Below are 24,892 nucleotides of genomic sequence, written 5' to 3'. Positions count from 1 at the left end.
AAGGTGGCTGTAAATGATTACTCTACTTACTTACCTTCACTTACCCCCATTCAATCAAAGACTGGAAGAGTGTAATCGATGTTGAAAGTCCGATTACCGCTAGGTCGGACCAGGATCCGGGGCACTGACGTCCTTCTGACCACCCTTGGACGCGCAGGTCGTTCTCCTCTCCTCGCCTTCATCGCTGTCTTCGCCGTCACCGCGTGCTCGTACTGCAGACATTGCGAGGAAGGGGAGCGTTTTTGCGGGGGTATCTAGACCCTGAGGAGCGATGTACGGGAATCACCATGCGGAAGGTAAGTTCACTAGACGTGTAACCCTTCTCGCACTTCCAAACGCCAGGTCCCATCTAGGTAGCAATGGTTGGCCGACGGGCATGACCAGAGGCTCAGACGACTCTGGCACCGAACGCGACCATCGTTCCAGCACACACTCAGATCCATCCTCTTCCCGCACCGGCACCAGAGGCATGAACGGTACCTCTGACCCCGATCTCCGTCACAATGGCTCCGTTACCGATCTCCCTGAAGCCATTCCTATACACCCATATTGGTCTGCCAAGCGTCATCTCACATGTGGCAATCCTACGCCTCCCCCACCGGGTACTCCGAAGATGATTCCATGGCGCGCAGCCCCAGGAAAGATCAAGACGGCACACGCTGCTCTCGTGCTCTGTCTCAACATCGATGTCGACCCCCCAGATATCGTGAAGACAAACCCTTGTGCGGTGCTCGAAGCCTGGGTCGATCCGCATACCATGCCGTCGCATAAGGCTTTAGAGGTCATTGGACAGAACCTTCAGCACCAGTTCGAAGGTCTCAACCCTAAGATCTCCTATAAGCCCATCCTAGACCCTTCCAAGGACGATCTGAAGCGGTTTTGCGTCACATTACGAAAGTCCGCGGGGGAGGACGCGGTTCTCTTTCACTATAACGGTCACGGTGTGCCCAAGCCGACCCCTAGCGGAGAGCTTTGGTGCTTCAACCGGAACTATACGCAATACATCCCAATCGCCTTGCAGGAGATCCAGAATTGGCTACGCTCGCCGTGTATCTTCATCTGGGACTGCTCCGCTGCCGGTAATCTACTCAGCAACTTCGTGAAGTTTGCCGAACAACGCGACAACGATGCGAGGCTACATGGCGGGGGATATCCTGAAGGTATGCCGCCTTTCTCAGAGTGTATCCAGCTCGCCGCATGCGCAGCCGACGAACAGCTACCCTCGTGTCCGGAGCTTCCTGCGGATCTCTTCACGTCCTGTCTCACGTCCCCTATCGACATCGCCCTGCGATACTTCCTTCTCACGAATCAGCTGCCCAACGAGATTTCCACCGACCAAGTCATGCAACTCCCTGGCGACCTGAAGGACCGGCGGACACCTCTAGGGGAGCTGAACTGGATATTCACCGCCATCACGGATACCATCGCCTGGACTACCTTTCCACGAGAGGTGTTCACACGACTCTACCGCTCTGACCTGCTGATCGCGTCCTTGTTCCGCAACTTCCTCCTAGCCGAGCGCATCATGAAGAACTACCATTGCACTCCGCATACCTACCCTCCTCTTCCGCCCACTAACACACACCCGCTATGGGCATCCTGGGATCTGGCAGTAGACGCCTGTCTTCGTCAACTACCGGACCTGTTAAAGAACGCGGAGCCCGGAGTCGCGAAAGACGTTTCTCTTGGTTCACGTAGTCGGCGACATGCTGCGAGGAACGATCAGCCTACTCCGTCTGTCTCGACGACCGCACCCGGAGAGAAGCCCTACCAGTACATCCCCAGTAGGTTCTTCACCGATCAGTTGACCGCTTTCGAGGTTTGGATATCTCGTGGTGGATCGGCGCTCACCAAGCCCGGCCCCCTTTCTTTACCTGTCCAGACTCCTACGGATCAGAGTTATGAAGGGCAGAGCAACACAACCCCGTACTCGGGCAACGCTCTAGAGCAGAGCGATCACCACCTTGTTCCTCGTAAGCCCCCAGACCAACTTCCCATCGTCCTCCAGGTCCTCCTGTCTCAACCTCATCGACTGCGCGCGTTAATCCTGTTGTCGCAATTTGTGGACCTTGGCCCGTGGGCGGTCCACCTCGCCCTCACCATCGGCATCTTCCCGTACATTGCGCGTCTCCTGCAAGCCGCCGGCCAGGACCTTAAGCCCGTCCTCATCTTCATCTGGGCGCGCATCTCTGCCGTCGACCCCAGCTGCCAAGTCGACCTGTACAACAACCAGGGGTACAAGTACTTCGCGTCCGCGCTCTCGGGGCAGGACGACCCCCGGCAAGGCCTCTTCCCAAACAGCGCGGAGCACAAGGCGATGTGCGCCTTCATCCTCTCGACGATCGCGCGAGATTACGCGAACGGGCAGAACGCGTGCTGGCGCGAGCGTGTATTCGACGCGTGCTTCGAGCACCTCGACGAGGGCGACTTCTTGCTCCGGCAGTGGTCCGCGCTGTGCATCGCGCAGATCTGGGATGCGAACAACGAGACGAAGGTATGGGGCGTCGATAGAGGGATGCAGGACAAACTCATCGCGCTGCTGTCGGACGACTCTCCTGAGGTACGCGCTGCGGCGTTGTACGCGCTCAGTACGTTCCTGGGCGCTTCAGGCTCCTCTGACCCGAACAAGCTGGGAGGTGGTGGGAGCGGGACAATGTTTCAGCTCGACGAGCGGATACACTTCCGGATGGAGGTTGCGGTCGTCACTGGGGCGGCGCTCGCCATCAAGGAGGATGCCAGTCCGATGGTGCGGAAGGAGCTGCTCGTGCTCGTGAGCTGCCTCGTTAAGGAGTGGCGGGGCTACTTCATCGTCTGTGCGTGGATCTATTGGGAGGAGGATAGGAAGTGGAGAGGAGGCGACGAGGGCCACCACCAGGACGACGACATTGCTGGGATTGCCGTCGCCGAATGGCTCGAGAACTTCGGGGACGACGAGGACTTCCGTGCGGAGAACCGTGTCCTGCTCTCATCCTTCTTCACGATCTTCTCCATTCTCCTCGAGCTGTCCGTTGATCCTTACCAGGAAGTCGCCACGAACGCTCAGACGATCGTGGACTACATCATGGCGCTGCTGCTGGAGTCACCGTTCGCGAAGCTCGACAGCACGACTCTGGATCGCCCACCGTTGACGTCCCCCGACGGCAAGGTCATTACCAATGGTGTACGAGAACGAACACCGTCGGACTGGTCCCCGAAAACGAGCAACGCGCAGCCGTCCGCATTGTCTGGCCGGCCTACGCTCACAAGGAGCGAGACGATGACCAGCACTATCTCAAGTGGTGTCACGAGCACCCTACGCCGGACATCCTCGTTCGCGAACGCGCTCAAGAACTTGGCTGGCAACATCGCGTTCCCCAGCATCGACGACAGCCGCTCGTCCTCTCCCCAGCCGCAGTCCAACACTCAAGAGCGCGTCGAAATCGTTCAAGGCGTCTCGAGACCGCCATCGCCGAACCTCAACTTTGCACAGTACACATCGCCGTATTCACGTCCTGGCAGCCCTTCAGAGAACTATCTTGGGCTTGCCCCTCCACCCCGCTCTGCGCATTCTCCTCCGCCAACAACGGACTTCTTAGCGTCCGACGTTATGGAAGCTTTGATGGAGGAAGACTTGGAGCGGCTGCGGGCGCGTCGTCGTGTCGCCAATCATTCACACCACCACGGCCACCCTCACCACAGGGATGGGTTCGGCGGAGGCGTGAGCCCTTCAGGCAGCACGTTCTCGGTGGACTCGAGCGTCATATTGGGTCTGGGCACGGGCGTCGGCATTCGTGATGTCCTTCCGCTGAAGAGCCGATTCTATGACTGGTGCTGCGAGTACTTTAAGGAACCGCAGATGCGGGTACGTAACTTGCAGGTTTCATATGTTGCGCTCGCTGACGAAATGGCGCATAGCAACCCGAAGTGGACGAACCGGGTAGCGTACAATACAACTACCAGGTCTGGCGTCAGCAACGCAACGAACAAGTGATTGAAGACACCGAAAAACAGTCGCGAGAAGCGCGTAAGTGTTTGACAGCCGGCGAAATTGACACCTTCCGCTGATACAGCGCGTTTCTAATTCGCGCAGCACGCTGCCGCTGGGACAGGCCCGTGAACACTATTCAGATCAACGGTTTGCCCCTGACCTTGGCTTTCCACGCATTCGATCCTCATCTCGTCATCGCCAATGAATCGGACATGGTAACGTGCGTCTTGTGCTGTAGTTGTGGAGCGCTCCAAGATTGACAATTGCACCTACTCAGAGTCTGGGACTGGATTAAGAGAAAGAGGCTAAATCGATTCTTCAACGGAAATCCTCGCGGCACCAGTATCACCTCATTGCACATCATCAACCAGGATGTGGGAGGAATCATTCTCACTGGTGCAGGTTCGTCTACTGTCTCTCGCGCTCGGTTTAGCACCTCACTAAACCCCCTCAGCGGACGGCATGATTCGATTGTACCGCAACTATGATCCCAATCTGTGCAGCGGTTCAGTACAGATGGTCAGCGCGTTCCGTGGACTCAATGAGGTCCTCCAAGTGAAGCGTGGAAGCGGTGTCATCACGGATTGGAAGCAGTCAGGCGGAACGCTTCTGGTGGGCGGAGATTCCCGGATCATTCGTGTATGGGATGCACACACCGAGAGCCAGGTCATGGTATGTCTTCCCCACGTCAAGCGCGGATCTACCGAAGTCCTGATACTGCTCCCACAAGGATCTCGATACCAACGCTGAGAGCCCCATCACGGCGCTCGTTTCTGACAGCGGATCGTCGTCAACATTCTTGGCCAGCTTTGCAGATGGGACGGTGAAATTATTCGACCGACGGCTGGAGGAGGACGATGCGGTCGTGCGATCCTACCACCAGCACACGTCTTGGGTCCAGAACGTCAAGTGGCATCCGACGCTGGCAGGACAGTTCCTGTCCGGCAGGTATGGAACCAGCGTCGTGGCGCATACCCTATTTAGATATTGACCGTCTCTTTCTGGCAGCTTGGACGGCGAGGTTAAGCTCTGGGACATACGCGGGGGTGACTCCCCTATGCAAGTGTGGGATATGTTCCCCCATGGTCTCTCGGCGTTTGACGTTCACGAGCAGACCGAAGTGTTCGCGGCGTACGTGACGAACTTTCGTATTGAACTATCGCGCTAACGTAACGGCGTCGCAGTACATCGTCTCTCACGACAGCCAATTCGCGCTCGCAGCGCACAGACGTCCAATCCTTGGAGACAAGAAGAGGACTAGGCTCGCTGAGCATCAACCTCTCGATACCTCCCGCGCGTGATACGACGACTCCCTTCACGCCGAGAACCAGTAGCCTTGCGTTCCACCCGCGCGAGATGGTGTACGGTGTCGGTTTCTGGGACGGTTCTGGTAAGTGCTTGGCACCTTGTCCACTATGTACTTGATGAACTGTTACTGAACGTGCGCTCCTTGATATTCAGTTCGCATCATGGGATGCAAGCTCCCATCAGCACGTTAATAGAGTCCTCGAAGGTTTCGTGATGTCTTCCCTTGGTACTGGGACTTCGCTGTCGTCTTGTTTCGCTATCCCATCAGTCTTGCCTTTCGTCTCTTCACATGCACTCATCATGTGTCCGTAACTCATATCGTCCCTGACCCTAGGCGCCTAGTATAGCTGCATCCAATGTGTTTCATGCATGTTCATATAACATAACACGGTGTACTTACCCTAGCGAAAGTAGATAATATATACTCTTGTACCCGCGTTCTATAAGTACTCCAAATAGCATCCGTTCCAAGTACTCCCATGCGTCGGAAACCATCAGAACTAGGGGTGCTCAATTCTTGTCGGTCGCTCAGTTGCTCGCGCGCCTATTGGGCGCCTGCCTAGTTGCATTCAAGGTCAGCTCAAGCGTCTGCAGCACAGCAAGCAGAGACACGCAGGCAGCGGGCGCAGAGAGATCGACAAGATCGTCTCATGCTGACTTTGTTAGGCCTGGGAAACCAGCCCAGCAAGTAAATGGTGACGTCGGGAGAGCTTATAAACTCGTTGACCTGGTCTTATTGTACACAATGCGCCCAAGTCGGAAACAAAATCAGCACGACATATATATATGGTTCAGCTGAGGGTGCCGCTCTGGGCTCGATGGCAACTGGACTCGAACCTTGTAAGGCGACTCCATATCTCGAGACAAGCAACTTTATAGCTTCTGAATTGTCAAATCCTCGCGTCGCTCTCTAGTCCCAGCTCGGGGGCATCATGCGATCATGTTGCACCTGCTGCCTGCGTATCTCTGCTCGCTGTGCTGCAGGCGCTTGAGCTGACCTTGAATGCAACTAGGCAGGCGCCCAATAGGCGCGCGAGCAACTGAGCGACCGACAAGAATTGAGCACCCCTACTCACTGACGCAGCTCCATGTGCCTGTTCACGGTAGGCTCACATGCTCCGTCGCTCAATGCGCTCTAGTGAGCCTCGCGCGATAAATGAGAGGTTAAGACCATTCCTGGTGACGATACTCTGGAAGAGCGACGCAGCAGAGGAATCCACGTGGGGTGCATTCGAGCCGGCAGGCGTGAATCTCCGTGATTTGCTGTGTACATAGGTACTTACGTCGTCAGAGCTTCACCGGTTCGATCACCACTTGGATAACGGGCCAACTAGGTTTCCTGTTCAACATGGCGGAGCGATAAGACTGTTAGACAGCACCAGAAGGTGCCTGTAGAGTGTCTCATGGGACAATCGACTCGGCCAACCCTACATAGTCCTGCTCTACTTTGGGATATATATACAGGTGGGGTGGAGATGGCAGCCAGATATCTGCCGGACCTGGCCTTACAGTTCTGTATACGCCTATAGGAGACGTTCAAATCGACAGAATCCAATCCGTATGTTGTTCAGATCGGATAGGTCTCAACTTTGGTTTCCGACTTCGGGAACCGCACGGATGCTCGTGCCAGGCAATCCCTGAGGTCCCTCGTCAACAGGATAAGGTGAGACGGACACTGGATAATGACAATGAGCGCTAGGAACGGACTGCACAGCTGTTCTAGAGGGCCCGGCTAATCACCGCAGTATGCCAGATTAAAGAACCCGGGGATGATGCACGAGACGCGCGATCTGCTGTGGGATGCGCCGTCCGGATCCAGTACCTTTCGTCAGGAAGGCCAAGGAACGGCAAGGTTTGGAACTGAACGGCAGCTTCTCGCGCCATAACGACAAATGAAAATCTCCTAGTGGGCGTCCAACAATCCCGTTCGCTGCGAAGCCTTCGCCAACGGCACAAGGAAACCGTAATCCAATGATTCTGATAGCTTGTCCGAGACGAACATTTGAAACAGAGTCAGTGGACGATGCCGTACGCGCGCATGGCGCCGGGCACCAACGCTTGCCGACGGTTTGACAGATGGTTAGGCTTTCTGATCGTTGGGTCAGCTTTCCCCCCTCCATGCAGATCTCGTTGCCGGGCCCGATGCCCTGGTCAGGATTGATTTAAAAGAGGCGTATTGATCGCCCCGCCCGTCCGCCCATCCTCTGGGGTTCTCCAGAGCCACCACTTTCTATACACCCTCCTTGGTCCCAGCCTGACCCGCGACCCTTCTGTCATGGCACCCCAACCTGGCGTGTACTATGGACCGGATGAGGACGACAACACGAAGTGGCTCGAGAGATATTTCCTCGCCGGAGACTTCGTGACTGGTACTGGTTTTGGTGAGTCGTCTTTTGTGCGACGGAAGAGCGCCCCTGAGAGAACGATAAAGGCGTTCAGGTCGTTCTGTGGTCGACGTGCGTGACGTACTTGTGGAAAGAGAGGCGGAGGAGCTGGAAGACACTCTTCCTCATCGGCTATCTGTGCCTCCTGCTTGCGGTGCAGTTCATTTTCTGCATTGTACAGGCGCGCACAGTTCAGGTCGTCTACGTCGAGAACCGCAATTATCCTGGAGGTCCTTGGCAATACTTCCTGGACACGCAGTTCCTCGCTATCAATGTCATCTTTGACGCGACCTTGTTTATCGGGACGTTCCTGTGCGACCTCCTTGTGGTACGTCTTATTCGAAGCGTTCTCATCATCCCCTTGTGTATGACCTCTGTCTCTAGCTTTGGCGCTGTCATATTATCTGGGCCGCTTCTGGTCGCGGACTGGCATACGCCGTAATCTCGCTCCCCGCCATCATTCTCGTCGCATCGTTCGGTAAGCGCGCCGAGCGAACTGCTGCTCCGGTTGTCCACTCACAATGGTGTCAGTCCTGGGCACGCTCTGGACACTCCAGGCCAGCCATCCCGGTCTCTCGTTGTACAGCAAGGAGCCCCTCGCGTTCGGCACCGCCTATTTTACCTTGTCCTTGAGCGTGAACATCATCCTAACGGCCCTCATTCTCGTGCGGCTCCTGATGTATCGCCGCACGCATCTCGCACATCTCCCACCTGGGCATGCGAAACACTACCTTTCCCTGGCAAATCTCATCGTGGAGTCTGCGGCGCTTTACTCCGTCTTCGCGATTATGTTCCTTGTCTCCTATGCGTTGAACAAGCCCATCAACCAGATTTGGTTGGGTACCGCACAGTCCGCTCAGGTGCGTTGCTCTCTCAATCACTGAAGGAACATTATACCGACACTTCGCGTCAGCAAGTCGCGTCGTACCTCATAATCTACAGAGTGATTAACGGAACCGCGTGGACCAAGGAGGCAATGGAGACTCAAACGCTTAACACGGTCGAGCTTCGCGCGACGAGTTCATCGAGGCCGCGAAAATCGACAGGAACGTCGGACGTCCAGTTGACGACCGATTTCACCGTGTCGCAGGACTTTGCACAGAAAGACGAAGGCGGTGAATAAGCGCATCTAATTCTATCACGACATTAGAGACGACGTATACCTCCGGACTGGCTCAAGCTCGTAGCGCATGAGTCTGCCTCCTTGCATACCACCAATTCCTGTATGACCTAGCAAGCACCCTTGTACTGATAGCTGATTTGTGTTCACTTTCTGGACAAACCTCGCACAGCCTGAGTTTGGACACAGCGAGCTCGAGCTGAGTCAGGGGCAACTCGAGGGCCAGAAACCAAACGAGTGGCACCTCGATCAGGTCATGAGCCGCGCGGCGCTTTGACTGGCCCTGTTGAACCACATAGCCAACCGTTTCCTGCGTCACGGCATTATTCGCGGCTAATCGCGGATACTCACCACGCAACCAGAGTGTTCTTTCTGTGTCTTGCAGGATCATCGCGCTCGATCCAATGTTGTTATGTGAGTCGTTGGTGCGTATGAATTACCAGCGTGGACCCCTACTGACGTTCACTATCGCCGTCGAGTAGAAAGCAAGGAGGCCAAAGTGCTTTGCATGTCTTTTAATTTGCCGGTGCTGTCCAATAATGTCGATCTTTTTCCCCTGAGCAGAACCGTACGGACTCGGGGACGCAGCTTAACCCCTATCAGAACATAGCACCTGTTTCCCGGTGGTGACTATTTCAATGCCATGTATGTCCCACAACTTCCCCTCCCAAACCGTTTGTCAGAATTGTGGAAGCAAACGTCAAGGCGGGGTCCGGCCCTTGTATCCCGAGCCACGCTCGATGGGGCGGAATCAGAGGGAAGGCATATCGGTTCCTGTGATCGAGTCCCTCATCTCTTAGGAGTCGATGGTGGTCTCCCGAGACTGCTGCACTCTACGCAGGCTCCCCTCCCCGCACTCTTGTCTTCGTCATGTCGAAGCCCTACTATGGGCAACATGAAAGCGAGGATGACATCAATCTCGAGAGGTTCTTCCTTGCGGGCGACTTCGTGTCTGGTGTGGGATATGGTACGTCCGCTTTGCGTATCATCCTTGTCACATAGTCGGCTGATCAACACTTTTGTCATGGTTCCCAGGCATGCAGCTCGTCCTGTGGTCATCTTGCGCGCTGTACCTCTTCCAGCAACGGCGGAAGGGGCGGCATACGACTTTTCTCCTATGCTACATCTCGGCGCTATTGATCGTCCAAACTATCTACTCCATAGCCCAAGCTCGTACGGTTCAACTGCTATACGTCGAGAACCGAAACTACCCGGGCGGTCCATGGCAATACTTCCTCGCTACGCAAAGCCAGCCCATCAATATTGTCTATCTCGTCACTCTATACCTGGCCATATTCATGTGCGATTTGCTCGTGGTAAGTACCGCTATCAAGCACTGCGAGAGGCGCTATACTCATCGTCAAATAGCTTTGGAGATGTTGGGTCATCTGGAAAGCACTCGACCAACACATTGCATATATCGTGACGTTTGTGCCGTTCCTTATGCTCACAGCATCGTTTGGTACGCAATACATCACTTCTTCGTGACACGCGACAGAAAGCTTACGCGAAAGTGGGAAAGTCCTTGGCACGCTGTGGACTGTCTATTCCACTCAGCCCGATTTTTCCCTCTACAACACCCTGCCTCGCTCATACGGAATCGCCTACTTCTCGCTCTCCCTGGGTGTGAACATCATCCTAACTACACTTATCGTCGGCCGTCTTCTCATGTTCCGCCGTATGCACATGGAGTCCCTCCCGCCCGAGCATGTGAAGCGCTATCTCTCCGTCGCTACCCTCGTCATTGAGTCTGCCGCCCTGTACTCCCTCTTCGCCATCGCATTTCTCATATCTTACGCTTTGGAGAAGCCGGTCAATCAGGTCTTGCTGGGCTTCACGCAGGCTTCCCAGGTACGTCTATCGCATGTCGCGGCCCACGCTGTTTAGAGGCCAAACTCATCTAGGACCTCTCTGGCAGCAAGTAGCGACGTACCTCATCATCTACCGTGTAGCTGATGGGAAGGCGTGGTCGAGCAAAGAGACTGCCCCATCAGTCAACTTCATCAATGAGCTGCCGACTTCTTCGTCGTTGTAGTATGATCATGCTGCTTCTGACTGATCCGGAGTGTTCTCAAGCGACATCTTCTCCATGAGTACTCATGCGCCAATGTCGCTGAAACTGCTGCATCCAGGAAGGAATCTTAACTAGATAGAGGCCGTGCTCCGAAGAACTCCAGAGCAGTATATATGGCGTCCACCCCCAGGGCGAATAGGCCTCGAGGGTCGAAAATTGCCTTCAGCACGTCCAAACCAGCTGGTCCCTTCGAAGACACCCAACAGGTACGGGATGAACTCGCCTTCGAGTTGGGTAAGCTCACGGTAAGCTAGCTCCTCGTTCCTCAATCTGCCCCGGTGTTCTCTCGTCCAGCCTATCTTGCACACGACATCGTGTTTGATGCTGGGGTCGCACTGCGACACCAGTTGCGCCCGGAACACGACCCCGGCGGATCGACCCTCAGCGCTCAGTTGCGCCTCAAACCGAATTGAGTAGGTCTCTCCGGCTGCGGGGATGAATTGTTCATTCGTGTATGTTGAAGTGAGCCTGAAGGTGGGGAGGACAGCGATTGCAAGTGTGTGGTGTGCCAATGGAAAGTCAAGGGAAGCGGTAAGGATGCTATCCGGAACTTCGACACGTGCCATGGTGGATCGAATGCGTTTGTTGGACTGACCGGGGCCTTGGCTGCTCCAGTATCTCAGGCTGTTCTTATCGGGATTTGACCGCCAGGAGAACCTGCCGCTTTACACCGCCTTTACGGCGTTCGCTTCGTGCGGTCTACTCCCGGGCCGCCCAACATCACGTTTTGTCTGGTTTTGTCGCAATGTCGAATACGTATATCACGCCAAGATGTATGCCAGTGGTGCGCATGTTTATGAACGTAAGAGCATTGCATGGGGAACGATATTTGTAGATATTTATATCAAACATACATATCTCTATTCAGAATCAAAGTCTATTTGGTGTGCCACAAGAGCGGTGCCTGCATCACTCTACTGGCTTTTCGGTACAGAGGCACTGAAGTGTCCATCCGAATCGAGAATGAGTCACGAATCCGGGGTAAGAGCGGAGAGGGAAATGGTAGTGGCGGCGGAAAATATGGTCAACGGTCGTACTGCACCTCGCGGTAGCGGTACCGAGCCTCGAGAATCTGGGACGCGGAGCCGTTCTGCCAGCCATGGCCACCTCGGACTTCCTTGTAGTAATCTTCCACCATCATCCGTTCCCACATAGTAGCCTTAGATGAAAATGAAGTGGTAGTGAAAGTGGTACCCTCCGGGGTAATCACGATCTCCTCATCTGAAAACCCAGACGAAGCACGCGAACTCGGGCATGAGCTGGAATCAGGGAGGCCCAACTGGGCCATGGTAAGGTCGACGGCAGAGCCGGCTGAGCAATCCCGGGCCACCCGGACAAGGGGCTCCGAGGCAGTACACGGGATATCAATCTCGGATGCCTCAGTAGTCGACCTGAGCTCGGACTCGGAGGTCGCGAGCTCGGTGGTAGGGTGCTCATGCTCGCGAACAACGTACCCGCGCTGGGAAGGCAGACGGAAGAACGTATCAAGCGAAAGAATCGCTTTCCGGAGGGCGCGGAGGCTAATCCGCTTTGCGGGGTGGAGATCGAGCATCTCGCGGATGATGGCGAAAGCCCCCTTGGACATGGGGAACTCTTTAAGCAGGAATTCCGGGCCCATGATGAACTGACTGAAATCGGCATCCCTGGATGTCGCCTTCGACCACGGGTTTTGCCTCGTGATCATATTGACAAGGATGACACCCAGCGCCCAGATATCGTTGAGGTATGGGTCGAATGGCTGCCGAGCAGTCAATTCACCCGTAGCCTCTGAAGCAGGACATGACATCAGCAAATCGCGCCAAGATACTACACAAGGGGAGACGTACCAGGACTCATATAGATGGAGGTCCCACGACCGCAGTCGCTCGCCATCTTCTGGTTCATAGCAAGACCGAAGTCTGCCAGGTACAGCCGGGAACCATCCTCACTGGTCAGGATGTTCTCCGGCTTGAGATCTCGATGGGCGATCTTCGCGTCATGGCACGCCTGGACAGCGTCCACGAGCGAGACAAATGCCCTCCGGAGAAGCTCGTCTTTACCCTGGTAAGACTTCTTTTCGACGATCTGCTCGAACAGGTCGCCCCCTCGGATGTACTCGAGGATCATATAGCAGTACTCGTCGGTGTCGAAGGCGTCGATGAGTCCGACGACGCTCTCGTGGTGCGCGACGACGCTGTGCAGGGCGACCTCTCTTTTGATGGTGGCGAGCTCGGCGGGGCTCCGGCCAACCGTGCGGATGACCTTCACGGCGACGAAGTTATCGTTCGTGAGGTCGACCGCCTTGTAGACGACGCCATACGAGCCGGAGCCCAACTCCTCGGTGAGGTGGTAGCGTTCACCGATGACGGTGCCGATGAAGTTGGGGAGTGATTTGGCAGCAACCATGGTGGTGGATATGAGGATGCGCGGGATATACGGTGTGCGGGTGTAAGGGAGGATGGTAAGAAGAGTATGTCCACCTGGGACGACGACGAGGTATGGGGGGGTTTTGGCTGGCGAAATGCCCTCCTTTTATACATATCCGGGACCCCAAGGGCTTCACTTAGAATGTTGGACTTGGAAAAAATTCGTGCGAGGTCGCGGATACAAGGGGAATAGCAGTGGGCAGAGCCAGACACACCCGAAGGCCTAAGTCACCACCCGAGGGCAACTACCGGTCCCTGTGTCAGACTTCCGGTGCAAGTGCTATGCCCCAGACGAGATCACTACATTGCGTATTGAACAACATGAACCTGATGGAGACGAATTGCTCCACATCCGATGTGTGTCGCGTAACGCATATACAAGCATGTTCTCTGCGCTCGGGCTGGACTGTCGCTTCCAAGGAGCTTCCGCCGGAAGTAGAGAGCACATCCGCACTGTAACAACCCTCCCCCGTCGCAATCCAGTCCAACTTGAGTTCGCAGCAGCCACCGTTGGTATACGGCCTGAGAGAGCTGGAAAAGCTCGTGAGCGACTTCCAAATCTGTTGTGGGCACGGCACCTTGAGCACCTCCAGATTGTGTCTCAACCAAGTCCATCCGGTCGAAACCCGCAATGTACCATCCTTCGCCCTCGCCTTGAGACGTCCGGCCAGGCCAGTGAGAGGTAGAGTAACACCAGTCGGGATTGAAAGCGAACTGCAAATATGGTCAAGTAGACCAGCACAGAACGAAACCGACATCCCAAAGCCGCTTCGGACGGATTCCAAAGCAAGCTCATGTTGCCGCCAGAAGCGACTCTAGACGTGAAGAATAGAATTCTAAGATGAAACGTATGAGACGTACAGAGGAACCTTCTGATCGGAAGCTTCAGCTTGTGCAAGCTGAGTACGCCACACCGATTGACCGAGCCGCCAGTCGCTCCACGTTCTCGTGTCGCGCAGCGAAGTGGCGTATGTCAAGGACCTGAAAAATATACTTGAGTAAGAAGCTGACGCGGCAATAAGCCGCTCGTGTCACTCTAGGGGAAGACCATCGATTGTAGCCGGACCAGTAACGGCATCGGCCTGGGGGGTGGGACGTGCAACCGGGAGCTGAATCGCTGGCTCAATGAGGGCCGACGTAGCCTACAAGCTTGGCTGAGTTCGGACTCGTTCGCGGGTCATGCAGAGATAAAGCGACCATGAGAAACGACAAACCAGAGAGTTTCGGTCGGAAGCCGAGATGACACTATAGGCCGGCTCCATAGTGTTCACCAAACCAAGCTGCTTGCAATGGGGGACAAGCATGTCAAGCACGAAACCATCGCACCAGTGTCACGAGTCCAATCGCTGACCAAATTTCATAAGCAACATGCTCACAATGTTTGTGTTGAGCTAGAAAGCGTACGCACTGGAGGAGCAACCATCTGACGAGACTGCAAGCGACTTGACTAAATGGCGGCTCGAAAGTGGCGAAGACCCTTGAACGAAGGTTTGGAAAAGAGCGCGGTGAGCGTGTAAGATGGAGATCGTGCGCAGCGTCCCAACCTCATACCTTCTGACGCGGCCTTCGTTGCAAGAGCGCTGAATACTCAAGCTAGGTATAAAACACATCAGCGACCGTGCATAGCGGAGACAGGCAAGACACTCACACAGCAAAGCCAAATATGTCAAGGACAAATCCCAAGATGGAGTACTTCTCATTCCTCTCGTCACTTGCCGGGATCCTTGCCGTAACTGCGATCGCAGTTACGGCGCAAACTCCAGAGCCGCCTCCCAACTTTGAAGCTATTTTCGCTGGTCAGTCGATCCTTCCCGTTTCCAAGAACACCACGGGTCCGTTTGGCGTCCGCGTTTACGCTCCCCTCACCGGGTAAGTCATGCGTTGCATCGAGCTCCAATTCTAGCGTCTCACTATGAAACGTCCACACGCAGAGGTAACCTCACGGATGCCAAGACGGGAAAGCTCGTTGCGATACTCCTCCCAACAGCAGACAACGGCATCGAAAGCAACTCGGGGACATTCTTCTCGTCAACAATTCTGCCATACGTCTGGGAGACGGCTAGCGTCCATTTTCACCTACGGTATCGGGTGAGTCTTGGTTTGATAGCGTTGTTCAAAGGCTCAATGAGACACTAACCCCAACCGAATTCAACGCGACCAGTGCCTTGGGCTCCGGTTCCTACAGCTGGGCGTAAGTCCGCTACACCACTTCTTGACGGAAAGCGCGCTCCGATGGAGCGGGGACTCACCGCGGCAACGATTTTGCAGACGCGTGGAAACGGACTCACCGACATACTCATGGATGAACAACAACTTCTTCATCATGAAACTCTCTGCGAGTGCCAACCCACTCGAGCCTACGTTCACAATGTATGGCGTGGTCAACTCAACGCATGCGCAGCCGTAGAGAGGAAGCACAAGTATAGTCCACGGTTTAGACACCCAAGATAGAGACGCTAGAAATGCACAGATCAGGCTCTGAGGGGAATGCTCCCGAAGTCATGCCGCATGGATTCGTCTCTGCCTGGACGGTGGTGGTAGAAGGATACAAGCGTGTCCTGTCAGAGCGCCGACCACCCGGGCCGACACCCTGGCATCAGCGCAGCGCTCGGCCTTCGTTTCTCGCAGGCCTACTACCTTTCCGTGAGTTCGACTGCACCACTTCGATCGAAGTGCGTCGGTGACTCGAAATTAGCCACTCCAAGTCAGTCGAAGCGATTTGATGTCGATTCCGACACGGGGAAATGTTTCTACACCTGCTTACAATTGGCCCCTAAAACCGTGACTTGAATGAACGAGGTTGTAGGTGTAGTACTGACACGACAACGCGGTTCACTTTCAGTATTGGTTCACTCCAGTTATCGAGCTGCCAGGATAGTTTGCACGTGCTAGTATACTCGTCATCTGCTCAGCGGATTCTATTCGGTTCGGCGAACTGTCTCAAGTTCCTGATCGAGCATGTTCTCCGGGGGCGTTTAATGCTAAGTCCCACGTAGCAACAAACCGGTATCTAGTCTCTACCTATCGCGAACATCATGCACGCCAAGGTCTCGACAAAGGTGAGCCGTCTTGGTCTCAGCTAGTCAACCATTGAATGGATCTGACAGCCCTATACTTCATTAAGGCTCAGCAAGCACGCATAGCAGCACTGCAAGCTGAGATATGTGAGCTCCAGAACATCTTAGGGTACACTTCGCCCTTAGCTACCTAGCCTTGCTGGCGCTGAGAAACGTGTACACAGAGAAGACGAGAATGCAGAGCAGATCGTGTCGCGGCACATTAAGCTCCTACACAGGTACAACGAGGCCAAGGACGCAGCACAGGTAAGCATCGTACTTGAGTGAGCATATAATCCATTTGCAGTAACTGATTTGGCTGTTGAACATAGATCCTGATCGGCAAGGTATGGAGTTCATGTCTAAGTTCCATCATACGATGACCTACGGTCGCTATATGCGCATATACCCAGCTCGCGGCGTACCGACAAACTACGATCCGGCAGCTGCATCAGGACTATGGGCTCACAGATGAGGACTAAAGGTCAACAACGTGTCCTTCGGAAACCACGATGGAGAACATGATGCACAAATTGTGGCCCATTTCATTCGAGTTGTTAATCGCATCGGGAGCCCGAATACAGTCTGAAGTGTCTCCCATACCGCATGATCCTCTTCGGGCGTACGAACGCCTTCTCATAGATGAGTATTGTTCCACACGGATCTCACAACGAAGTCTGCTGGGTCCGGGTCCGCCACTTTCGAAAGCGAAGGGTTGGGGATGAATTTCACTGTATACATCAGGCCCGATCAGCGAGTATCCAACTATGGTGGCATAGCTTTGTAGGACTCACATATACGGTCAATGCCGGGTACGAGATAGAAACCGTTCGCAGGAAGACCAGTCGAATTATCTTGGAAGTAGCCAACGGTGCCCGAGGGGTGATCGAGCCATGCGAAAGCCGCAACACCACCTTTCGCCGAGAGCGTGAAGGTGAGATTATCGCCGGACGTCAGCTCAATTGCTGGGTCGACAAGGTTGGCCGATGCGAGGCTAGCTGGGGTGAACTGTGAGATAGACCTTGTCAGCGATGGTGCACGGAAGAACTGCGTCCCAAGTATTTACATAGGACTCCTGCGTTACAGTCTTGTTATTCACCGCGGCGGTCACGTTCAAGAGCAGGAACACGTCCGACGCGTTCTTGCCAGAAGGTAGGATCGCGTTCAAGCCCGAGGCCGAGTATATGAGCGAGTTGTTCAGCGTCGGGACCTCGAACGGCACGCTGCTCGAATTGAGCGCATTCCCGCTCCAGTCATACCACGTCAGCTGTGCCGTGCCATTCACCGTCTCCCACCGGTCGGACGTAACAAGCACGTCAAGCGTCTCGTTGCCAGCGTACCAGAACGGGTAGATAGTGACGGGCGAGTAGATGCTCGCCATGCCGTAGTTGAGGACCTTCCACCTTCCCGAGTACTCGATCGACGACCAGCTCACGCCCTGCCAGATGTCGTTCAGCTGCCATACGAGCGAGCCCAGGTTGTTCTCGCCCAATCCGGCACCACGGCGATACCACGCGATCTCGGAAATCATGTTCAGAGACTGGAACACCTGTGTCGACCAACACCATTGCGCGAACGTCTGGTTCTTGTCTGTCGTGTTGGGCGTAGGCAGCCAGAGCTGAACGGCCTCGGTCATCTGTGCCTGGCCTTGGTTTGCGTTCGGATTGGGCCACGCGAGCGAGCCGGCAGGCGGGTGGTGGTCACGGGAGGCAACGACAGTCGAGTTGAAGGAAAAGTCTTCGGGGTTCTCGAGGACCTCTTCCCAGCTGTAGAACGAGGGCATGGAGTGGAAGCCGAACTCGTTCACGAACCTGACAACACAAATCAGATCGCACTTCAGACGCATATAATGAATGGCCTACCTTGAGACGGGGTAAGTGGTGTAATCGAAGGCGACGGAGGGGTCGTAGTTATAGCGTTCTGATGGAATAATCAGGCCTGCGTGCCAGCACAGTCATGATAACAACTGACCAGAGTTTCCGTAGATGTCGCCCGCCGTCTTGTTGTTGTACCGGATCACGTAGGGTTCCAGACTGAGGACACCGCTGGTAGTCGAACAGTCCGTATAGGCGACCTTCGGATGTTCACGTCACGGTGAGTTCCCATTCGCTCAAAGTCATTGTGCTTTGCTAACCGAAGATTCTTCCTCCAATACTATGTCATGCAAGAGCTCACCGAAGAGCGTTTGGAACTGACGCACGCCTTCAGTATCTGACCACATAACAAGCAAATGCAGCCTACCTCGTTCAGATAATGCGTCCCATTCGCCAACGAGGTGTTCACGCCAATGACGATGCCCTCGATCTCGTTCCCACCAGCCCACTGCGCATTGCTAGGATGACGGTTGATCCTCCTGATGTTCTGGCGGACCTCCGGCTCGACGTTCTCGAGGAGGAAGTCATTGATGGGGTAAAGCGCGTCCGAGAAGATGAGCTCCGACCACGCGAAGATGCCCAACTCGTCGCACACCGCGTAGAAGTCGTATCCGCCCGTCAGCTCGTCCGACGGCTGGTAGATCCCGCCGCCCCAGACCCGCAGCTGCAAACACGAGACACGGTCAACGCCATTCCCCATTGACCTCACGCAGGAAGACCCACCATGTTCTGCCCGCTGAGCACCGCGCTCTCGAGCACCCACCTGACCTGCGCAGACGTCATGCGCGCATAGAACGGGTCGAACGGGATGATGTTCGTCCCGAGCGTGTAGAACGCCTTCCCATTCACCTCAAAGTGCCACTGGTCCCCAGGCGTGATCCCCCGCACGTCGATCTCATCCTGCGAATACGGCGTCTGAATGAGCCCGATGGTTCGGAACCCGCTCCGCGTCGTGAAGCTCGCGCGCGGGCTACTCGGATCGTTACCGAGCGCCAATGTGATGGTGAAATTGTACAGCTGGGGCGTGCCGAGGTTGTGCGGGAACCAGCGCTGCGGTACGCTATCGGGCACCGTGAAACTTGCACTGACGACGGTAGACGCATTCGTCCCGGCGGGGATAGCACTGACTAGAAGAGGACCCGAGGTCACATTCAGCTCGGGAATGGCGATGGTGATGGTGGGTGAATTGGCGGAGACGACGGAGCGAACGGCGAGGGTGACGGTGACGAGCCAATTGGCGAACTGGTTTGCCCTGAGGATGGAGGTCTGACCGACTTTTGAGATCTCGAGTGAGGTCTCCTCGAGGAATACGCTGCCTGTGGACGCGAGGAGGGGGTGAGAGACAGGTGTCGTGTCGTTTGTAGATACATTGGGCGACAGCGTCACAAGGTATGCGGGCTTGAAGATGCCACTGGGGACGAATGCCGGGCCCTATGAGGAAATGAGTATATGCGGGTAAAAACTCCGGAACCATGCTCACCCAGTCCCAGCCGAAGTCGGATTGGGTCTTTCTGATCCACTGACGGACACCTGGATATTCGAACTGGCCGAAGATGAGAATGCGAAGTACATCAAGCGTGATTCGACTTACATCGCCAGTCGGAGAGATTTCGGCATCCGGACGAGAGGTGACGTTGAGTCCATAGTACCAGGCCGACTCAAGGGCAACAGTAACGTTCGTATCATTGTTCACAGGCGAGAGAACGAGATCCGTAACGTCGAAGACATATTGCCGAAATTGGTTGTCCACCCACGCGACTGAGTTTCCAGCCACGGTCTAGCAAGGTATGTCAATGGATATCAAACTGTGTACATACGTAGTACTTACGATGTTCGCAATAGTATCGATGCCGTAGAAAACAAGAAGCGCCCTCGCGTCGTTCGTAAGATGTTGGGTCAAGGGCGAGATGTCAGCTGTGTACGTCCAGTTGTCGTTAACGATCCACCGCTGCGTGAAATCTGTACCACCAATCGTGAGACCCTGTGTTCAGATTAAAATTCGTTTTGACGTACCGTTGATGCCCAAGAGGGGTTCTGTGATTATGCCGGCGTCAAGAAGGTCGAGGTGCGCTTGAGAAGGAATCTTAGCGGGTATGACAATCGAGCCATTCTCGTTCTTGAGCGTCCAATCCAACCCAGATAAGCTGAAAACATCCGCCGAGACGAGCACGGGCGCGAGCCCGGCGGCAAGTAGAGAGAGCTGCCCGAACCACATCGCCTATCACTGTCTTCGAGGTCGTCGAAGTGGTAGGTCCGCGGAGCAACAAAGGGCATGTACTGGCCCATGGCTCTATTTATTAGGACGGGATGGGGCGAGCCGTCCTGGCGATGGAAGTAAATTGTTGACGGCAAATGACTGACTCGCGCTCACCTCGTGACCGCGTTGGGCCTCGTGTCGAAGCATGGAAGGCCTGCGGTGAGGCAACGTCAAACCGACCGGGGGCCCGGCGGACCTAAATAAGGTCTTGATGGAAGCTTAGACACGGAGCGAAGGGTTTGCAGAGGCATTCGTACCATTCTTTACCGATCGCGAGGTGTTCCACAATGATGCTACATAGCGTGCCGATGTTTGCAGCATGATCTACAAAAGGGCCAGCCCCGTTAGAGCTTGCATGAGACCAATGACGCAAGACTGGTACATATGACTGCACATATTCTGCATTCAATATGAAATGATGGTGAAATGCAGAGCAGTGGATCTGGAGCGGCTTCTCAGCCCACCGAGATGGACGATGCGCGCCGCGGATTCTATAGAAGGCCTTACGGAAGGCTAATGGGGAGACCTGCACCACATTTCCCCGTCATCTGACTGTCTTACGTTGTTTCATGCATGACAGATCTCGTTCCAACATCTTTTCCTGCGGCCAGGCAGTGGCAGACGCATGAGGTGAAGTATCTCTGCATTGAAAGCTAGGACATGTCACTGTTCATGAGCAGAGGAGATAAGGAAGGGGGACTATCAGAGGGCTCACCGAAACCGTGGTTGATCGCCGCAGAGGTCAACTGGCGCTCATTCGCCGAACGCTCTACAGGACCGGGCGGCCCGTGGCGACATCTTCCGTTTCCGAGGACCAAGGGCAGCGCCATTGCATCATAGCATGCGGCCATGCATTCATTCATGTATCACAGATATCCATAGTACAATCGATTATGCGTCTGCAAAACTGCGAAATACAACACGCGTCCACGATGATACACTCCTCCTCTACGCAGAAGCGGCCGCCGCATGAGTGGCGATCAGGTTCTGTTCATCCAGGAATATGAACAATCGTCTCTTATGCGAGCAAGATCTATGCGTACCTGGAGAGCGGGGGGGTTAGCACCGACGACCTCGCTGACCTTCTGACCATTGCGGAACGCCATGAAAGTCGGCATCTGTACGAGCGAACATGCGATCAGCCACAGCGGTCGCATGCAAGATGAGAGCAGGGTGCTGGTCGTATATTGAGACAGAGACTCACGGCACGGACGCCGACCTCCTGCGCGATGTCAGAGGCCTCGTCGACGTCGACCTTGTAGAAATCGACGCCCTCGGTTTGTTCAGAGAGCTTCTCGAAGATAGGCGAAATCTGCCTGCACGGGCCACACCACGTCGCCCAGAAATCGAACACCGCGGTCTTGTCGCCCTCAATCTGCGCGCCGCATTAACCGATGAGCTTACTGATCCCCACGTGCTGAAGCGAGAGATCACGTACGATCTTCTTGAACTCCTCGAGGCTGCTGACGGCTTTGACGGGCATGATAGTGGTAGTAGTAGTGAAGCGTCAAGTGGTTATCGTGGATGAACAGGGAGTGGTGATTAGGTCGTCGGGGCGGATCGTGAGCCTGCTTTTATCTGGCTCAAACCCCAAGATCGCGTTAGTCTGCCTAATGTGCCCACGTGACCGTCACTGACAAATGTCCACGAGCGTCTATGAAATCCTCCATGTACAGTTGACTGCCCGAGAGAACCGCCTCCCGCGCATTCCGTCAAAGTACGACGTCTGGGCCGTACAGCGTTCCCATCCCCTCTATCCCCGGTCCCGCCTTCGCGAGGTGAGCTTGGTCAGCTACCCGAGGTTTCCGACAATCCAGGGTCCATCGTCATCTTGAATCCTGTGCGTTCTATGGCACAGAGAAGCGTGTGTGATCCACTTTGCATGTAACTGTATCGCATTCGACGCCTCATAATATCATCTGGGGAGAGCTGACGGGTATGATTTAGCAAGCGCCAGGATTAGTCTTCCTACTCAGCTGGTCAAGCATGAGTTAGTCGCAGTAGGGATCGGCCGCGGGAATATGCCGTGAATCGACCAATGCGAAACTTTTGTAAGCCTCAGATCAATGTGTGCCGACTCGCGTGTTCCAAGGATGGCCGAGCAAGTGGTCTTCGATTGCACATGCCAGCGACCTGCCTGTTATTACTGAGAGGGTCATCTCCAGCAATCACTTGACTGAGGGAGAAACCACAAGACCGCGTGGAATTGCGCCCAGCCAAACATTTCGACAGCCGATGATTCGGTGTTTACAGGCAGCTAAGCCACACAAGTATCCACGGGCGCATCACATGAGACAGTTTGCTGTCCAAGGATACTAGCAGGTAAGGGTGCATTCCACGGATCCCAGAATCATGCGCTGTCAAAGTCTGCAGACAATGCCGCACAAACACGTATCAGGGGAGATCTGCGACGCTATCATCGCATACGTGGACGATCCTCCGACGCTCTGCTGTTGCAGCTTGGTTGCCGTAACTGGGTTGCAGACAGTAGACACGCTCTTTACAGATCCGTCGCCGCCAGGCAATCCAGAGCCTATGATTTATTCGTCGAACGTGTCCTCCATTGCGAGGACATGTGTGTATGGCTCCCATCCGTTCGGGAAGCCCACCTATGTTGGCCCTCTGGCGATCGCAGAGCCGACCTTTCTTCCCCATTTCGCTGGACACCCTCCCCCCCTAACCTCTCGAGGCTCAGCCTGTAAGGCTCTCTTGCGTCAAACACCAACACCCTATCGGGTCCTTGCGCGATGCTCATTACTGTCCTACCTTCTCTCGCATGCCTTAGCATTAGCCTCCGCTTCTCTAAATCAAGGTGGATCCGTCCAGATCGAAGCCTGACACAGCTGCCGACACGTCCACGCTTATTTGCACTGTCCCTGGGCAGCTTGGACGAGTGGCGCGCCATGACACTTCTGTCATGGCTCTCGCTCTCCCACTACAACCTCCCTTCGACCGCCGCAGCTCTTCGATCACCAAACATCCTCCGGATAGTATCGCCGCAGTGATCATTGAGAAGACATCGCGAGCTCGTCGTCTTGCTGGACTCAGCTAGGAGAGCGAGACTTCTCGAAGTGAGTGCCGTGTCATACCAGTAAGCGGAGTAGCTGATTGTCACGCGGGTGCGACCACGTTTCAGAATGGGTAAGAAGCCTTGAGAGCAGCGGAGAGAGCAGTGGACGAGATATCGTCACCAGCCTTCACGAAGCTCGGATGGACCTTGGACCGGCAGCTATCCCAGTTCAAGTTTGCCGGTGTAATGTGTTCATGGAACGATGTCCTCTGGGCGATCACACAGTTCGAGATGAAAGAAAGATGTGTTATGCGATATGATGAAATACAATGCACTCGAAAGTGTCCAATGTCCAAATCGAACCCCGAAACTCTAGTCTACTGTGCCATATAAGAGATGCCTGCATCGCAGATATAGCTGTTGGTACAAGGAGGCACGAACAGTGTCCGTCCAAGCGAAAGAAATGAACCGGAACCAGTGTAGTGGTAGGATGTGATGAGAGGGAGGGAGGAGTGGTTTAGAACGAGCACCGCTCATGGTAGCGGTACTGAGTCATCAACATCCTAGCCACGGAGCCGTTCTGCCAGCCATGGTCGCCACGGACTTCCTTTTCGCACGCATCCACCATCATCCGTTCCCACTCGTTAATAGCCTTAGAAATAGAAATGGTAGCGGTGGTGGTGCCCTCCGGGGTAATCACCTTCTCCGGACTCGACACCCCAGACGACGCACGCGAACTCGAACATGAGCTGGAAACAGAGAAGCCCAACTGGGCCATGGAAACGTCGACGGCAGAGCCGGCTGAGCAATCCCGGGCCACCCGGACACCAGGCTCCGACGCAGCACACGGAATATCAATCTCGGATGCCTCAGTAGTCGACTCGAGCCCGCGCCCGGAGGCCGCGAGCCCGCTGGTAGGGTGCTCATGCTCGCGAACAACGTACCCGCGCTGGGACATCGGGCGGAAGAATGTGTCAAGCGACAGGATCGCTTCCCGGAGTGCGCGGAGGCTAATCCGCTTAGTGGGGTCGAGATGGAACATCGACTGGATGATGGCGTGCGCCTCCTTAGAAAACGGGAGCGCTTTGTATAGGAAGTCCGGGTCCATGAGGAACTGACGGAAACAAGCATCCTGGATCGTCGCCTTCGACCACGGCTGCGAGCCCGTGATCATGTTGACAAGGACGACGCCCAGTGACCAGATGTCGCTGAGGTACGTGTTGTATGGCTGCTTCGCAGTCATATCACCGATACACTCTGCACATGGTGCGTGAGCAGCTGAAGACGCAGAGTCAGAGTCGGAGCGGAGCAACTCACCAGGACTCATGTAAATCGACGTCCCTCGACCGAAGTCGGTGGACATCTTCTCGTTCGTAGCAAGTCCAAAGTCCGCAAGGTATAGCTCAGAGCCATCCTCATTGGCCAGGATGTTCTCCG

The 24,892-nt window shown here is 55.1% G+C and overlaps 8 protein-coding genes across 8 annotated transcripts; 4 read left to right on the top strand and 4 right to left on the bottom strand.

The window, feature by feature from the left end:
• The first annotated feature begins 182 nt into the window (after positions 1-182).
• Positions 183-5,740, top strand: DICSQDRAFT_131743 (uncharacterized protein). The gene is made up of 10 exons (XM_007360729.1): positions 183-296; positions 354-3,841; positions 3,895-4,003; positions 4,070-4,187; positions 4,245-4,369; positions 4,422-4,639; positions 4,698-4,915; positions 4,976-5,098; positions 5,152-5,357; positions 5,429-5,740. Exons 2-10 carry the CDS (start codon positions 377-379, stop codon positions 5,464-5,466), a joined length of 4,620 nt encoding a protein of 1,539 aa, XP_007360791.1. The 5' UTR covers positions 183-296; positions 354-376; the 3' UTR covers positions 5,467-5,740.
• Positions 5,741-7,484: 1,744 nt separating this feature from the next.
• Positions 7,485-8,947, top strand: DICSQDRAFT_96803 (uncharacterized protein). The gene is made up of 5 exons (XM_007360728.1): positions 7,485-7,656; positions 7,707-7,987; positions 8,044-8,137; positions 8,191-8,519; positions 8,573-8,947. Exons 1-5 carry the CDS (start codon positions 7,551-7,553, stop codon positions 8,780-8,782), a joined length of 1,020 nt encoding a protein of 339 aa, XP_007360790.1. The 5' UTR covers positions 7,485-7,550; the 3' UTR covers positions 8,783-8,947.
• Positions 8,948-9,649: 702 nt separating this feature from the next.
• DICSQDRAFT_165237 (uncharacterized protein) lies at positions 9,650-10,814 on the top strand (the record flags this gene model as incomplete). Its single annotated transcript, XM_007360727.1, has 5 exons — positions 9,650-9,746; positions 9,815-10,095; positions 10,148-10,241; positions 10,302-10,630; positions 10,698-10,814. The coding sequence occupies 5 exons, from the start codon at positions 9,650-9,652 to the stop codon at positions 10,812-10,814; spliced, it is 918 nt and encodes a 305-aa protein (XP_007360789.1).
• Positions 10,815-12,327: 1,513 nt separating this feature from the next.
• Positions 12,328-13,238, bottom strand: DICSQDRAFT_35020 (kinase-like protein; the record flags this gene model as incomplete). The annotated part of the gene is made up of 2 exons (XM_007359695.1): positions 12,328-12,620; positions 12,680-13,238. Coding segments are annotated over 2 exons (852 nt in total), but the record flags the coding sequence as incomplete, so codon positions are not given.
• A 1,704-nt stretch (positions 13,239-14,942) lies between these two features.
• Positions 14,943-16,796, top strand: DICSQDRAFT_165235 (uncharacterized protein; the record flags this gene model as incomplete). Its single annotated transcript, XM_007360726.1, has 7 exons — positions 14,943-15,127; positions 15,190-15,346; positions 16,273-16,317; positions 16,383-16,444; positions 16,500-16,581; positions 16,647-16,661; positions 16,728-16,796. 7 exons carry the CDS (start codon positions 14,943-14,945, stop codon positions 16,794-16,796), a joined length of 615 nt encoding a protein of 204 aa, XP_007360788.1.
• Positions 16,797-17,079: 283 nt separating this feature from the next.
• Positions 17,080-20,403, bottom strand: DICSQDRAFT_46134 (glycoside hydrolase; the record flags this gene model as incomplete). The annotated part of the gene is made up of 12 exons (XM_007359754.1): positions 17,080-17,322; positions 17,381-18,125; positions 18,177-18,234; positions 18,286-18,388; positions 18,449-18,505; positions 18,556-18,852; positions 18,912-19,500; positions 19,567-19,619; positions 19,669-19,731; positions 19,780-19,965; positions 20,017-20,147; positions 20,202-20,403. The coding sequence occupies 12 exons, from the start codon at positions 20,401-20,403 to the stop codon at positions 17,080-17,082; spliced, it is 2,727 nt and encodes a 908-aa protein (XP_007359816.1).
• Positions 20,404-21,253: 850 nt separating this feature from the next.
• DICSQDRAFT_151672 (thioredoxin) lies at positions 21,254-21,989 on the bottom strand. Its single transcript, XM_007360725.1, has 4 exons — positions 21,884-21,989; positions 21,650-21,820; positions 21,489-21,563; positions 21,254-21,432 (listed from the first exon to the last, which is right to left on the bottom strand). Exons 1-4 carry the CDS (start codon positions 21,926-21,928, stop codon positions 21,394-21,396), a joined length of 330 nt encoding a protein of 109 aa, XP_007360787.1. The 5' UTR covers positions 21,929-21,989; the 3' UTR covers positions 21,254-21,393.
• Positions 21,990-23,972: 1,983 nt separating this feature from the next.
• DICSQDRAFT_165232 (uncharacterized protein) lies at positions 23,973-24,818 on the bottom strand (the record flags this gene model as incomplete). Its single annotated transcript, XM_007360724.1, has 2 exons — positions 23,973-24,712; positions 24,773-24,818. 2 exons carry the CDS (start codon positions 24,816-24,818, stop codon positions 23,973-23,975), a joined length of 786 nt encoding a protein of 261 aa, XP_007360786.1.
• Between the last annotated feature and the right edge of the window lie 74 nt (positions 24,819-24,892).

The sequence above is a fragment of the Dichomitus squalens genome, assembly GCF_000275845.1.
Source record: "Dichomitus squalens LYAD-421 SS1 unplaced genomic scaffold DICSQscaffold_1, whole genome shotgun sequence".
Classification (NCBI taxonomy): domain Eukaryota; kingdom Fungi; phylum Basidiomycota; class Agaricomycetes; order Polyporales; family Polyporaceae; genus Dichomitus; species Dichomitus squalens.
The sequence above is the reverse complement of the archived record's forward strand: the minus strand, read 5'-3'. Positions and strand labels throughout refer to the sequence as shown.

Bases quoted from the DNA above. Each gene is read 5' to 3' on its own strand.
- DICSQDRAFT_131743 (XM_007360729.1), top strand. From the start codon at position 377: ATGACCAGAGGCTCAGACGACTCTGGCACCGAACGCGACCATCGTTCC. The intron at 3,842-3,894 runs GTACGTAACTTG...AATGGCGCATAG, and splicing joins TTAAGGAACCGCAGATGCGG to CAACCCGAAGTGGACGAACC. The intron at 4,640-4,697 runs GTATGTCTTCCC...TGCTCCCACAAG, and splicing joins ACACCGAGAGCCAGGTCATG to GATCTCGATACCAACGCTGA.
- DICSQDRAFT_96803 (XM_007360728.1), top strand. From the start codon at position 7,551: ATGGCACCCCAACCTGGCGTGTACTATGGACCGGATGAGGACGACAAC. The intron at 7,988-8,043 runs GTACGTCTTATT...CTCTGTCTCTAG, and splicing joins TCCTGTGCGACCTCCTTGTG to CTTTGGCGCTGTCATATTAT. The intron at 8,138-8,190 runs GTAAGCGCGCCG...CAATGGTGTCAG, and splicing joins CATTCTCGTCGCATCGTTCG to TCCTGGGCACGCTCTGGACA.
- DICSQDRAFT_151672 (XM_007360725.1), bottom strand. From the start codon at position 21,928: ATGCCCGTCAAAGCCGTCAGCAGCCTCGAGGAGTTCAAGAAGATC. The intron at 21,564-21,649 runs GTGAGTCTCTGT...TCGCTCGTACAG, and splicing joins AGGAGGTCGGCGTCCGTGCC to ATGCCGACTTTCATGGCGTT. The intron at 21,433-21,488 runs GTACGCATAGAT...CTGGATGAACAG, and splicing joins CTAACCCCCCCGCTCTCCAG to AACCTGATCGCCACTCATGC.